Source organism: Leguminivora glycinivorella, chromosome 21 (genome assembly GCF_023078275.1).
Source record: "Leguminivora glycinivorella isolate SPB_JAAS2020 chromosome 21, LegGlyc_1.1, whole genome shotgun sequence".
NCBI lineage: Eukaryota > Metazoa > Arthropoda > Insecta > Lepidoptera > Tortricidae > Leguminivora > Leguminivora glycinivorella.
In genome coordinates, this window is record NC_062991.1 from 15725690 (window position 1) to 15741005 (window position 15316).

A 15316-nucleotide genomic window follows, 5' to 3' on the forward strand; every position below is an offset into this window, starting at 1 on the left:
AAGTATCTATCTTTGGTGGACTTTGTTAAAATTCTTTGATTACTGACCTCAATCTCCCATAATGTCTTGCTGCTGGTGGCTGCAGTAGCACTAGATCTTCCAGTAGTCCTCAGGAACACATGCTGTCTCTTCTGGTAGTTCTCTTGTTCAGCGTGGAGAGTCTACCTTCAAGTATCTATCTTTGGTGAACTTTGTTAAAATTATTTGATTACTGACCTCAATCTCCCATAATGTCTTGCTGCTGGTGGCTGCAGTAGCACTAGATCTTCCAGTAGTCCTCAGGAACACATGCTGTCTCTTCTGGTAGTTCTCTTGTTCAGCGTGGAAGAGTCTACCTTCAAGTATCTATCTTTGGTGAACTTTGTTAAAATTCTTTGATTACTGACCTCAATCTCCCATAATGTCTTGCTGCTGGTGGCTGCAGTAGCACTAGATCTTCCAATAGTCCTCAGGAACACATGCTGTCTCTTCTGGCAGTTCTCTTGTTCAGCGTGGAAGAGTCTATCTTCTAGTATCTACCTTTGGTGAACTTAAAATTTCTATGATTACTGACCTCAATCTCCCATAAAGCCTTGCTGCTGGTGGCTGCAGTAGCACTAGATCTTCCAGTAGTCCTCAGGAACACATGCTGCCTCTTCTGGTACTCATCCATGGTGAGGAACTTCTCTTGTTCAGCGTGGAAGAGACGGACCACGTCTCCGCCTTTGAGGATTTCTTCCTGGTTCTCTTTGTGTTCGAGGAAGAGGGTCACCTTCCAGGAGGTTGAGGAGTTTACTACGTTCACCTGGAAGAACAAACGATTGTTTATACATATATAGATAAGTTTCTAGATCTGAATTCTGATGTAGCTAGAAAGAAACGTCGAACTGCCTAATAAGATGCTAGCGTTTAAAGCATCGAATAATGCATCCGTGGAAAGAGAAACAAGCGTCGAACTGCCTAATAAGATGTAAGCGTTTAAAGCATCGAATAATGCATCCGTGGAAAGAGAAACAAGCGTCGAACTGCCTAATAAGATGTAAGCGTTTAAAGCATCGAATAATGCATCCGTGGAAAGAGAAACAAGCGTCGAACTGCCTAATAAGATGTAAGCGTTTAAAGCATCGAATAATGCATCCGTGGAAAGAGAAACAAGCGTCGAACTGCCTAATAAGATGTAAGCGTTTAAAGCATCGAATAATGCATCCGTGGAAAGAGAAACAAGCGTCGAACTGCCTAATAATAAGTACGAGTAGCCTATAGATGCTTTCCGATCCATGTAAAAGCCCTCGAGCCATTAACAAAACTCCATGACCACTTTGACCAAAACAATCGTCCCTGGCTATAATTGCTGAATTTATTGAATAAGGCGATGTGAAATGAACCGCCGTGAACATTAGCTGCCGCTCTGTCAGCGAGTTGAGGAACGATATCCATAGACCCTCGATTGAAATATTCTCGGGTACTTTTGTGAGTAAAATAAATCGTCTAGAGCGAATAAAGTTATGTTCAATTAGATTGGTAGTTTGACAACCTGTACTTTTGATTGAAAATGATAAAAAAGTTAATAGTTATTGTCAATATATCGTTTAAAAAAGTTAAAATAAATACGTTCTTACCTCCATACAGCCAGCGTTGTCAGGTAGTTCATGGTTGGAAGACACATGTAGAACTTGCTGCCCCGCGCTCACAGGGTTCATTATTACTTTATCGCCCACCACCACGTTGTCACCTGAAAAACAAATAGACTGCAGCATCGTTCGTAATTGGTGAAAGAAATGTGGAGTGGAAGTAAACATTTTCCCACTAAATTTTCACACCTTGTGTGTCTTTTTTGTCCAGTACCAAGACCACCGAGTCCTCGTTGAAAGCATTGACACCAGGTGAGTGAGCTGCTAGAAATCTCAGTATGAATTGTTTGGTTCAACTCGCTGATGTTATGTATTGTTTGTACAATTGATTTGGGCGATGAGTCATCGCCCAAATCGCCGATGACGGAACAGTGTGGCTCCGTCGCGTCGTTTGCCCCGGTGTAGAGTTTGGCAGATTGCCCCGGAACCGCCGAAAAACCACACTTTTCGGCCAGAAGTCTGCGCTCGCGATGGTGTCGTGCAGCAGCCGCGGCACGCGCACCACGAACGAACTGAAGTGCACGTAGTGACGCGACTGCAGCTGTTGCACCCTCAGCGTGTAGCCAGTCTTCCGGCGAACGTAGTCCAGGACCACCTCGTTGGCCACGGCGGAGTAATGCAGCCGAGACACGTACAGCGCCTTACTCGGTGTTGCGACCCGTAGACCAGAATTAACCGGCTCTGCAGTGCCACACAGAGTCATCTCAGTGAGGCACTGAATCCTTGTATCTAATTGCGACTTTCGCACCTCCAGTTTACCTATTAGGACTCGCGCTTATATCCCATAGTCCTGTAAGTTGTATAGTAGGTACTCACCGGTAGATCGTAGCTTGTAGAAAGGCATCACGTAGAACCATGAGCCTTCGTTTCCGTTCGCGTCTAGGTGGACACGCATCGCGTTCTTTTCAAGCAGCGCGGGCAGTCTTTTGTTTACCTGCAAGTAACATAAATTACATAAACGTGAAAAAGATAATTAAATTAATAAAAAATTAAGATACTTCGATATTCCTACACCTAGGGAACAAATCAAATTATTTTATTGAATATTTTTTTGATTTGTTCTTTTTTCAAGTAGTCACACTACTATATATAAATTATAAATTGAAATAGATATCATACACGAAAGAAAAAACGACAAGGCCCACTGGTGGCCGAGCCGGGAATCGAACCCGGGTCTTCAGCTTACGCGGCTAACGTCTTTACCACTGGACCACCCGCCTGCCGTGGTACCCGACGAAATTTCTCTAGTGTATGTTATCTCTGATAAGGCTAGGCGCCTTTTGACCAACTCTAAGGTGTATAGATGGCAGCACCATCTCTCTCGCTATATCGTAATCCTGCAAAGGATTCATATAGGAGGTGCAAGCACTAATTGCTCGCCCTTAGAGTTGGTCAAAAGGCGCCTAGCCTTATCAGAGATAACATACACTAGAGAAATTTCGTCGGGTACCACGGCGGGCGGGTGGTCTAGTGGTAAAGACGTTAGCCGCGTAAGCTGAAGACCCGGGTTCGATTCCCGGCTCGGCCACCAGTGGGCCTTGTCGTTTTTTCTTTCGTGTATGATATCTATTTCAATTTATACTTCGATATTTTTTTGGCGTGAACGTGATCAAGCTCTCACTGAAAAATCGGATCTTGTGGAGGTGGCTCGCTATGGTTATGGTTACGTTTCTGATACTCTCCGATGGCGGTACCAGACCTCCTTACTCACATATCCCGTTTTCAATTACAGTTGCAAAAACAAAATATAACGTTTACACATAATAAATAACTGAATACCGAAAAGGTATTTTCACCACCCCAACTGTTAAAGGCTCATTTTGCTATTCGAAAACAGATAGCAAAATTGCATTTTATGTGAGTGTAAAGTAATTTCATACAAATTTTAACTTGATGTCTTAAGCTGGCTGGTAGAATTTACCTATAAATGATGATTTTGAATTTGAATTTGATGATAAAAGAAGAAGCTGACTGACTGACTGACTGACTGACTGACTGACTGACTGACATATCAACGCACAGCCGAAACCGCTGGTCCTAGAGATTTCAAATTTGGCACGTAGGTTCCTTATATAATGTAGAGGAGCACTAAGAAAGGATTTTCCAAAATTCACCTCCTAAGGGGGTCAAATGGGGGTTCAAAGTTTGTATGGGGAAACAAGATTAGTTTGACTATTTTATTCGAAACTTCACAGGAAGATTCCTTAAGACATATGACTGAATACGTGTTTCAGGTTTTTTGAAAATTTAACCCCTAAAAGGGTGAAAAGGGGGTGATAAAGTCAAAAAATCAATATGGATATCGTTTTTATGGTTTATCGGGTCGCTGATCACGATAAATACAACGTTTTTAAAATCTAACGAGGCGGAAGTGAAATACCTTCTACCCTGTTGTGGTACAATGGGGTTTAAATATCAAAAAAATATATAAAAGAAGATATTGATTGACTGATTGACATATCAACACACAGCCGAAACCGCTGGTCCTAGAGGTTTCAAATTTGGCACGTAGGTTCCTTATATAGTGTAGAGGAGCACTAAGAAAGGATTTTCCAAAATTCACCTCCTAAGGGGGTCAAATGGGGGTTCAAAGTTTGTATGGGGAAACAAGATTAGTTTAACTATTTTATTCGAAACTTCACAGGAAGATTCCTTAAGACATATGACTGAATACATGTTTCAGGTTTTTTGAAAATTTAACCCCTAAAAGGGTGAAAAGGGGGTGATAAAGTCAAAAAATCAATATGGGTATCGTTTTTATGGTTTATCGGGTCGCTGATCACGATAAATACAACGTTTTTAAAATCTAACGAGGCGGAAGTGAAATACCTTCTCCCCTGTTGTGGTGCAATGGGGTTTAAATATATAAAAGAAGATATTGACTGACTGATTGACATATCAACACACAGCCGAAACCGCTGGTCCTAGAGATTTCAAATTTGGCACATAGGTTCCTTATATGGCGTAGAGAAGCACTAAGAAAGAATTTTTCAAAATTCTCCTCTTAAAAGGGTGAAATGGGGGTTCAAAGTTTGTATGGGGAAACAAGATTAGTTTGACTATTTTATTCGAAACTTCACAGGAGGATTCCTAAAGACATATGACTAAATACATGTTTCAGGTTTTTTGAAAATTTGACCGGGTCGCTGATCACGATAAATACAACGATTTTAATTAAATCTAATGAGGTGGAAAAGAAATTTTCTCCCCTGTTGTTGTGCAATGGGGTTACAATATCCAAAATAGCCATAAGTATAGCTTTAGTTTTTATCTTTACTTCTGGTTCAAGAGATTTCAAATTGACACGGAAGTTCCTTAGAGGAGCACTAAGAAAGGATTTTTCAAAGTTCACCTCCTAGCATGATAATTTGACAGGGGCAAGGACAGGGACAGGGCCAGGGACAGGGACAGGGACAGGGACAGGGACAGGGACAGGGACATGGACAGGGACAGGGTCAGGGACAGGGACAGGAACGGGATAGGGATAGGGATAGGCGTAGGGATAGGGATAGGGATAGGGATAGGGATAGGGATAGGGATAGGGATAGGGATAGGGAAAGGGATAGAAATAGGGATAAAAATAGGGGACGGGGACGGGGATAGAGATAGGGGAGGGACGGGGACAGGGACGGGACGGGACGAGGACGGGGACGGGGACGGGGACGGGGACGGGGACGGGGACAAAGATAGAGATAGGGACGGGGATAAGAATAGGGATTGGGGTCGGAATAATCGGTCGGCAATCGATATCTAGGAAGTGTAAAATGCAGGTGGCTCAGTGGGAAGGGATTAGTAAGTAGGCATCGGCGAGTATCCTGCATCCGTAATAACTATTACATTAAATGTGCTGTAAGAAGATCGTTGTTTTGCTTGCCTTTTATATGTTTACGTTTGCAATAAGTATAAGCAAAATGGAAAAAATTGTTAGCGATAATGCAAGGAAGTACTTTTTACCCTACCGACCATAGCGTCGAGATACTGGCTATGTGGGTCGTATGAAGTTTCCCCAGTATAAATATTTATATAGGTAAAATACATACATATTCGTACCTACTACCTACGCTATGGTCGCTGTGTAACAATTCTACAATCATTGCAAGAATTTCTTTAAAAACAATAGTAATATGTGTAAGGTACAGTCAGCCAAAACCGGACCGTACAGCAAATAGATCAGTTACAATGGCCCCCCAGTCGAGAATTGCCCCGCTTTACCTTAATCGAAATAATCGCGGACAGATGTACCTACAAAGAAACCTACGGATCCAAATGAAAATCTTATTTTTTGTAAACGTTTCAATAAGAATACTTTTATTACGCGGGCGAAGCCGCGGGTAAAAGCTAGTACTTCGATATTTTTTTGGCGTGAACGTGATCAAGCTCTCACTGAAAAATCGGATCTTGTGGAGGTGGCTCGCTATGGTTATGGTTACGTTTCTGATACTCTCCGATGGCGGTACCAGACCTCCTTACTCACATATCCCGTTTTCAATTACAGTTGCAAAAACAAAATATAACGTTTACACATAATAAATAACTGAATACCGAAAAGGTATTTTCACCACCCCAACTGTTAAAGGCTCATTTTGCTATTCGAAAACAGATAGCAAAATTGCATTTTATGTGAGTGTAAAGTAATTTCATACAAATTTTAACTTGATGTCTTAAGCTGGCTGGTAGAATTTACCTATAAATGATGATTTTGAATTTGAATTTGATGAGTTTGATTTTTACAAACAAACAAACAAATAATTTATTTGAAAAAATAGGGTATGGTTTACATATGTTAAAGAAGTAAACATTCGTTGGGTTCACCGTTTTTAGCCGTGTACAAACAGCATACAAATATGTGAAGGTGTCTTAAAATAATAATTACAATTTAACACATATCAAGCTAAGAATATGGGCCAAATTGTCAAAACTGAGGTTCAAAAGTTTTAAGCCTGTGTCAAGAGATGGCAGTCTATTATGCACTGTGATTACACATTTTACTTTGACAGTAACTCTCTGTAATACTCGATCCTCTTAGATTTGAATGAATGAATGAATGAATTAATATTTTTTTATTTCGTGTAACCATAGACACATATGTTATTAGTAGGACTTACAAACTAAGGGGTTAGTTAGTGCATACAATCTTAAATTTAAAACAACACAACACTCATTGAGGAATGCAATCCCTCGCAGTGCGCTAAATAGGGACAGTCAACCCTGTCCGCTATCATTTGTAGGATGCTGTTGGGGCTGGCGCGCACCCTGCGCACCAGGGATGCTGCACGCGCACGCATGGCAGTATAGAAACAGTCGCCAGCGTCCGAGGTGTGGCGGTGCTGTGACTCACAGGCTCACAGACAGGTACATTGACTCGTGAGGCTACGGACACAGTATAATAAAGAGTACTATCGTACAGTATGGCCACTCCCGCTCCCCGCAGAAAGTGCCGCCCACCCCCACTCGGTTACCTCACAGTTACCGCCTGTCAAAAACGCGAACAGTCGACCCAGGGTTCGAGGATATATATCAAGATATATATCCGATATATATCGGATATATATCCAGCTGGGTTCGACGATATATATCAATGGATATAAATAGATAAAAAAATGTAACATTGATAAAAATATACTTTTTATGTCTTTGTTACTCTTTTTCTACTAAATGTTATGTTATTTAGTAGATTTTCCTTATCTAAAGTAGTATTCATAAATAATGCACAAAATAATAATATTCCTTCCATACAAAATGGATATATATCAAAGTTGATATATATCCGATATATATCATAAATATCCGATATTTTGATATTTATTATAAATATCGGATATTTTCGAACCCTGAGTCGACCTCATATTTCACTCATACAAGCATAGTACGCGTTTACCTACACGAACTTTTTTTTTTAAATCTTATTTTTGTCGAGGCTTTGGAAAGACTGTGTGCTAGGAACGCTCCTCTTTCATATATTTGATCGCCAGTGTCCGAGGTGTGGCGGTGCTGTGACTCACAGGCTCACAGACAGTGTACATTGACTCGTAAGGCTACGGAGTAGAAAAGCCGAGAGAACTTACGGTGAGGTACTTGTTGGACTTGACGTGGAGCAGCTGCACCACGCTGCCGTACTGCACGACGGTGCCCAGCAACTTCTTGTTCTCCAACTCATTTTGCTTCTTTTCTATCTCTGCTGCGTGCTGCAAAAGACACAATAATTAGAAATATTAGAATATTACATCTGGGCTGGGCGTACACATTGACCTCCCCTCCCCCACCCCTCCAGAACTCTTCAAAGAAATTAATATCTTAACTGTAGCTTCCCAATACATTTATGATAGTATAATTTATGTTTTTAAGAATTTAGACTGTTTCACTAAGAATTCTGATAGCCATAATTATAACACTAGAAACAAAAATAAGCTTGCCATAAAGGCGACCGGAGTGTCCGGTAGTGTCCGGGTTTCGTGTACACGGATAGACGAAATCACGGATCTTAATTACCCATTCGGTCCGATCCTTCACTCACGTCACGTGTAGCGGAGATGAACGGGTACCCGTGGATCCGTTTACCCGCCCAAAAAGTGAATTTGAGATAAATTATGAAATCACATTTTTACACATACTCGGTATTTACAGTAATAGAAAGACATAGGGTGTATACCCTACGACAAGCGCGGATCCAGCTTCGTGCCCAGGGGGGGGGTCACGTGGTAAAGGCCCAGGCCCCAGAGGAGGGGTCACGTGGTCTATTTGTATGGCCAACCTAGGCTCCAGGGAGGGGGGGCATGACCCCCATGACCCCCCCCCTGGATCCGCGCATGCCCTACGAGTATATCTACATATTAAGTTGTAAATCATAGAATAAGCGATTAAAATTAGGTAAGTACTTATGTAAACATAATAACTAATAAATAACCGCCTACAAAAGGAAGTTTGATAAAGCTATTTTTATAGATACACAATCACGTTTCCTAAAATATAGCTATCACGATGAATATATTCGTACATAATTGACGACATTTTAAATGATATCTATTATCTAGGTATGTAGGTCGAAAGGGATTTCGTTTTTTAACAGTTATTTAGAGATACTAGCTTTTACCCGCGGCTTCGCCCGCGTAATAAAAGTATTCATTAAGATTTTCATTTGGATCCGTAGGGACCGTAGGTTTCTCTGTAGGTATATTTATCTGCGATTATTTCGATTGCACATGCACATAATACTTTTGCTTGCAATGATTGTAGAAATATTACACATCGACCACAGCGTAGGTAATTCTACATACGCTGGGGAAACCTTTATAAACATCCCACATAGCCCGTATTTCGACACTATGATCGGTGGGTAAAAAGTACTTTTTTCTATTATCCCTTACAATTTTTTACATTTTGCTTATACTTATCGCAAACGTAATCTTCAAGCAAGCAAACAACGATCGTCTTAGAGCACATTGATTGTAAGAGACCGCCGACCGATTATCCGTATCCCGCTAACGATACCCATATTATCCGTATCCGTATCCGTATCGCTATCGCTATCGCTATCGCTATCGCTATCCCTATCGCTATCCCTATCGCTTTCCCTATCGCTATCCCTATCGCTATCCCTATCCCTATCCCTTATCAAGATGTTTAATGATATAACACTTTAAGTTCTCGCGCTTTGTACACATATTTAAAGTCACATACAGGTCGAACGCGATTAATTAACATTATTTTTACCTTTTTTCCCAACGTTTCGGCCAGGTTGCACTGGCCGTGGTCGCGGAAGACTGACGTCCCAGCAAAATGTCACCGGAGATGTAAACAACACAAAACTACCCGATATTAATTTATATAAATGTTCGGGGTAGACAAATAAATATAATCTACCCGCTTTTAGTTAATGTTTATTTCCCACCATGTTTATTTTAAAGCTAAAAATAATGTTAATTAATCGCGTTCGACCTGTATGTGACTTTAAATATATGTTTAATGATTTCTTATCAAGTGCTTAAATATAAAGTTTCATGGTTTTATCATTTAAAATTAAGAAATCCCATACAAACTTTCAACCTCTTTTTCAACCCCTTCATCCCTTTTTTTCGAAATAAAAAGTAGCCTATGTTCTGTCTCAGGGTCTAAAGATTGTCTGTTCCAAATTTCATCAAAATCGGTTGCGTGGTTTAAGCGGGAAAGCGTAACAGACAGACAGACAGACAGACAGACAGACAGACAGACAGACAGACAGACAGAGTTACTTTCGCATTTATAATATTAGTATGGAAGTATGGATAGTATGGAAGTATGGATTGATTGTTTTGCTCTGACACCAGGCACTTACAAATAGTGCAATAGGGACGGCCTGATGTTTTATCATTTATCGCGTGACCATGCTTGCCTGCCTGTTTTCATCATTTATTGATTTATGGGCATTGTAAAACAAAGAAGATTATGTAATGTAATTAGCTAATTTTAATTACATGTGTAAAAAAAATATACTTTGTCAGCCTTAGTTAAAGTTATAGTAATTAGTTTTACGTTTGTCTTCCAAATCCGTTCAAAACTAAAATTATATTGAATCACCTATATTATTAGAATAATACATATTCAACGCGTAACCTCAAAATGCTATAATCCCATAACCGAAGCACACATGTGTTAAATCCGAAACGAGTCACTGCATCATTCGCATTCATAAACAAACCGTTAATAATACGTAAGGTTTAACTGTTAGTGCTAATTATTGTAATAAATAAATAATAAAATAAAATAAAAAATAAAATAAAATAATATTACCGTCACCTACATATCTTATTCCATGGAAATAAAACTTACAACTGATCACTTAAATTGTGTCAAAAGGGCCTACCGCGCGCACCGTTAGTTCTTTAATCGAGGGTATATTTCTCTATCAAAGTAAAATATAAAGATTTTTTCGATTTTGGGAACTTGGGTATTCGGAGTAAGCCCTTAACTTGACTATCTTTGTACCTTATGTTCTTGAAATAAGGTATATCATTAGTCAGAGTTCACGAGGTATATTAATCCTGGACATAAACGTCTAAATGAATGAATGAATCCATTAATATCCCGAACACTCATTCTTTATCTCCTTGATTTAAAGCTCAATTTAGCCTGACGTAACTCTGATTTAGTTCAGAGAGATTTCTTTATAATGTCGGAAGGAGATGTCAGTTCATTAATTTCATTGAAAATTATTTTTTCTATCGTAAAATTTAGAAAATAAGACGTATAATAGTGTGGCGAAGGATATTTGGGTGAAATGTTGAGTAGTTTAGACCCTTTTTAGGGTTCCGTAGTCAACTAGGAACCCTTATAGTTTCGCCATGTCTGTCTGTCCGTCCGTCCGTCCGTCCGTCCGCGGATAATCTCAGTAACCGTTAGCACTAGAAAGCTGAAATTTGGTACCAATATGTATATCAATCACGCCAACAAAGTGCAAAAATAAAAAATGGAAAAAATTGTTTTATTAGGGTGCCCCCTCTACATGTAAAGTGGGGGCTGATATTTTTTTTCATTCCAACCCCAACGTGTGATATATTGTTGGATAGGTATTTAAAAATGAATAAGGGTTTACTAAGATCGTTTTTTGATAATATTAATATTTTCGGAAATAATCGCTCCTAAAGGAAAAAAAGTGCGTCCCCCCCCTCTAACTTTTGAACCATATGTTTAAAAAATATGAAAAAAATCACAAAAGTAGAACTTTATAAAGACTTTCTAGGAAAATTGTTTTGAACTTGATAGGTTCAGTAGTTTTTGAGAAAAATACTGAAAACTACGGAACCCTACACTGAGCGTGGCCCGACACGCTCTTGGCCGGTTTTTTGTGGAGTAGGGATTATATGATGGTGTGAACATCATGACATAATTAATGAAACTAAGGTTGTACTCACGTTATTATATTGCTATTGCTGCGACATGTTACAACCGACAATGTTGAGTACAACCGTAGTTTCATTAATTATGTGAATATGTCTCACGAAAGTTTAACGTGTATACATCATGACATCTTATACATTTAGTGCGTTTTCACATTATCCGATTCGATATCGGATGTCGGACCGATATCCCATACAGTATAGGCGCCATCTTGGATTTTTTCTATTGAAATTTTGAAATCCTTCCGACATCCGACATCGGATCGGATAGTGGGAAAGCGGACTTAAACGAGCAATTCTTGTATATTTATTTATCGTCGGTGTAATCGGATCTCGGAAACCGCTCTAACGATTTCGCTGAATTTTGTTATGTGGGGGTTTTCGGGGGTGAAAAATCGATTTAGCTTAGCCTTAGGTCCCAGAAAACGCGAATTTTTGAGTTTTTATTTTTTCTTTCGCGTTACTAAACGCAAAATATAGTCGCTAATTTCGTCGGCGCGCATCGACGGCGCGTAGCTCAGTCGTAAGAGAGTCGGTCTAATATTCGCACGCAGCCACATCGCAAGTGTCAGGGTTTCGAAACCCGGCCAGAAATATTTTTTTTTTGTATTTATAAGAGTTTTTATTTTATCTAAAGACGTGATATAATAAAATAGAACCGAGCGAAGCTCGGTCGCCCAGGTACTTTTATTAAAATGAGATTAAGATTTTTTTTTACCAGAATTAATTTTATAAGCGTTTATAGACTTTGTGCAATGATATACTTATTAACACATCATCCAGTCCGGTAATCTAAAATATTAAACAACTCATATAAAATATGAAAAAAAAAACAGCATTTTTATAGCATCTGCAAGTTTGATCTATTATTAGATCAAGCTGTTTACCATAACATTCAAATACAGTTATTTATTACTATTCTGAGCGACCTGACAACTCGAATTTAAATTCCATCTACTATTTTTAACTCGGTCTTATTCAAATTTAAGAAACTTATACCCAAAGACATATAAAACTCCGTATAGACAGATAAAGTCTAAGAAAAAAACGTACCTCAGTACCATACAGAAAAAGGTACAGTGGCCTAGATGGCAACAGACCTTTGGGGACGCTCAGCTAGATGGAGCTAATATTAATATTTGACATTTTAACACATATTTTTAAGCTTGTCAAGAGATGGCAGTCTATGCACTGTGATTATACATTTTACTTCGACGGTAACTATCTATAATACTCGATCCTCTTTGGATATACCTGGGTGAATCAACTTTTCTTTGCCAGCAAAATTGCGCATACTTCGACTACATGTGGTCAGAAAATTTAATTTGTATTTATTGTAATTAGTTTATACTTATTATATTAAAAACAGATATACAAGCTATGCAATACATCATGTTTTTATAGGATTTGCTATTTTATTACTTTATTTCGAGCAGTGACCCAGTGGACATAGCTGTCCCTCACTTTTGTATGAAAAAAGTGTCTCTTCCACTGGGTCACATATAGATTTAATTGTAAATGTTTGTTTTATTTTAATTATTCCCTTAATGTAAAATAAAAATAAGGATCTTTATTCACGATGGCCAGGTTAAAACTCACAAAAGTAGAGCTAATAATAAGTATGGGCAATTCTTGCAAAAAGCAAGAAAAAGTTGATTCACCCACCTAACAATCACGTTTAAATTCATGACTAATTACATTATAAACTCTTGAAAAATTTAAAAATAAAAGTTAGCCCTTATTATTGGATATCTGGGAGCACTACGAAGATGGCTTGTCTTAGCAGCAAAGCCTACCATTTCTCTAAGAGTTTCGTTGTTTTTATTGAACTGTCATAACTTGGAACTGGCTTATATGAGATAAACTAAATTGTCGGAATAATGATTTCAATAGCAAACTTTTAACCCTTTAATGCAAGAAGCAATTCTGACCGATATGATGTTGAACTGTAAGTTATGATGAAAGAACTAAGTATTAAAGTTTAAATTTCAACAAATATTTTTAATTCATGCGGTAAAGGGTTAAGACATAGAAAGTATCTATTGCATTGCCTTATAGTTTAGATTCATTAATATCTAAAAAAATATTTTTTTTTTCAATATAAAACGTATTCACGGTCTATATCTCGGTCAATATAAGTCTAATCAAACCGTATCGATGAGATTTTTAGGGTTCCGTAGTCAACTAGGAACCCTTATAGTTTCGCCATGTCCGTCCGTCCGTCCGTCCGTCCGCGGATAATCTCAGTAACCGTTAGCACTAGAAAACTGAAATTTGGTACCAATATGTATATTAATCACGCACGCCGACAAAGTGGTAAAATAAAAAGTGAAAAAAAAAAAATGTTTTGTTAGTAGTTTTTGAGAAAAATACGGAAAATTACGGAACCCTACACTGAGCGTGGCCCGACACGCTCTTGGCCAGTTTTTTTAAACTGAAATGCGGCTCCCAAACTAACAATGCCACACTCAAATCTCTTTGATCTAAAATCAACAGAAACAGACGAAATATATTAAAGAGTTGAATGAAAGAAAGGTGATAGAACTGGGTTAATAAATTAATTCCCGACGGCAGTTTAGAATAGTGAATAATGAATCTAAATCAATTCAGGTGGCCTGGTTCTGTGATTTAGAAGACAAAAAGTTACGTTTTCATAATATATTTGATGTTTGCTTTTTATACTCGTGTTGGAAAAGTAGACGAAAAAAAAAACATAACATAACATAACATTTATTCACGCCTGTATTCCCATAAAGGGGTAGGCAGACCACACGAAACTACTCAAGTTTCAGTGCCACTCTTGGCAACTAAGGGGTTGGAAAAAAAAGTGGAAAGTAAATGGACAAACTTTTAGAGCGGGGCATTATACATTTTTGACCTACGCCCTACGAATTACTACGCGGGCCAAAACTCATGGGTACTAAAATAGGAGCTTATTATCCATTGGAATACGTAAGATCTTCATTAGTTATTTACTTTGTTTATTCGGTAAATACAAAAATTGATAAACTTGCCGAATATGCCGAATACCGAATATTTACCGAATATTCGGCACATCTCTAATCGTGAGCGTTTGTACATTTGGCTACGTACCCTGCTGTTCCTGATCCAACAACCAAATTACATCACAAACAATCATATAGCCCTGTTACTTTTTTTTTATTTTGTTTATTATGAATGGGCTTACTCTTGACCACAGACTAGCCAAAGGCAAAGAAGTGGCCTACGATGGAGTGAGCTCGCCCAGAAGATGCCTGTTCACCCTAGATTTGAATAAGGTCGCCGGGTTATATGAGTTCGGAAATATATAGCCGCCGGTAAGGAATTCCATTCCTTGGCAGTGCGCATAAGGAAAGAAGAAACAAAGCGCTTCGTGCGAATTCGCGTAATATCTACCAAGAAAGGATGGAAACCGGCCGTACTACTGTTAGATTTAGAAAAAAAAATACAACAAATAACACAAACAAATTAAATTTAAATCAAATGTCAAATTAAATTAGATGTAAAATTAAAATACACATAGACAGGTGTCATAGTTGGATCTGTTTCTGATATGATAATGATCTGTCAATTACGGAATTGACATTTATAAAACAAAAAACGTCACTATTGACAGCTACAAATATGTATCAAATCTAATGAATAAAATTTGAAAGGGGACTTTAGGCTATGATTTCGATTACGTCCATAACTATCCATAGCCACCCGCTTCCGCTGCAAAATAAGGAGCTACTGCAGTAATGCAGCATTAAGAAAAAAAAAGAAAGAAAAAGCATTTACTAGCACAAAATACATACCAAAAACTATCTACAAACTAGTTACAAAAAAAATATA

The 15316-nt window shown here is 38.5% G+C and overlaps 1 protein-coding gene across 1 annotated transcript in view; it reads right to left on the minus strand.

The window, feature by feature from the left end:
- LOC125237462 (inositol 1,4,5-trisphosphate receptor) overlaps nt 1-15316 on the minus strand; it is a 136469-nt gene that overhangs the window by 79759 nt on the left and 41394 nt on the right. Inside the window, 4 exon segments of the mRNA XM_048144561.1 lie at nt 554-784; nt 1599-1711; nt 2427-2544; nt 7676-7795. Coding sequence (XP_048000518.1) covers nt 554-784; nt 1599-1711; nt 2427-2544; nt 7676-7795 — 582 coding nt within the window.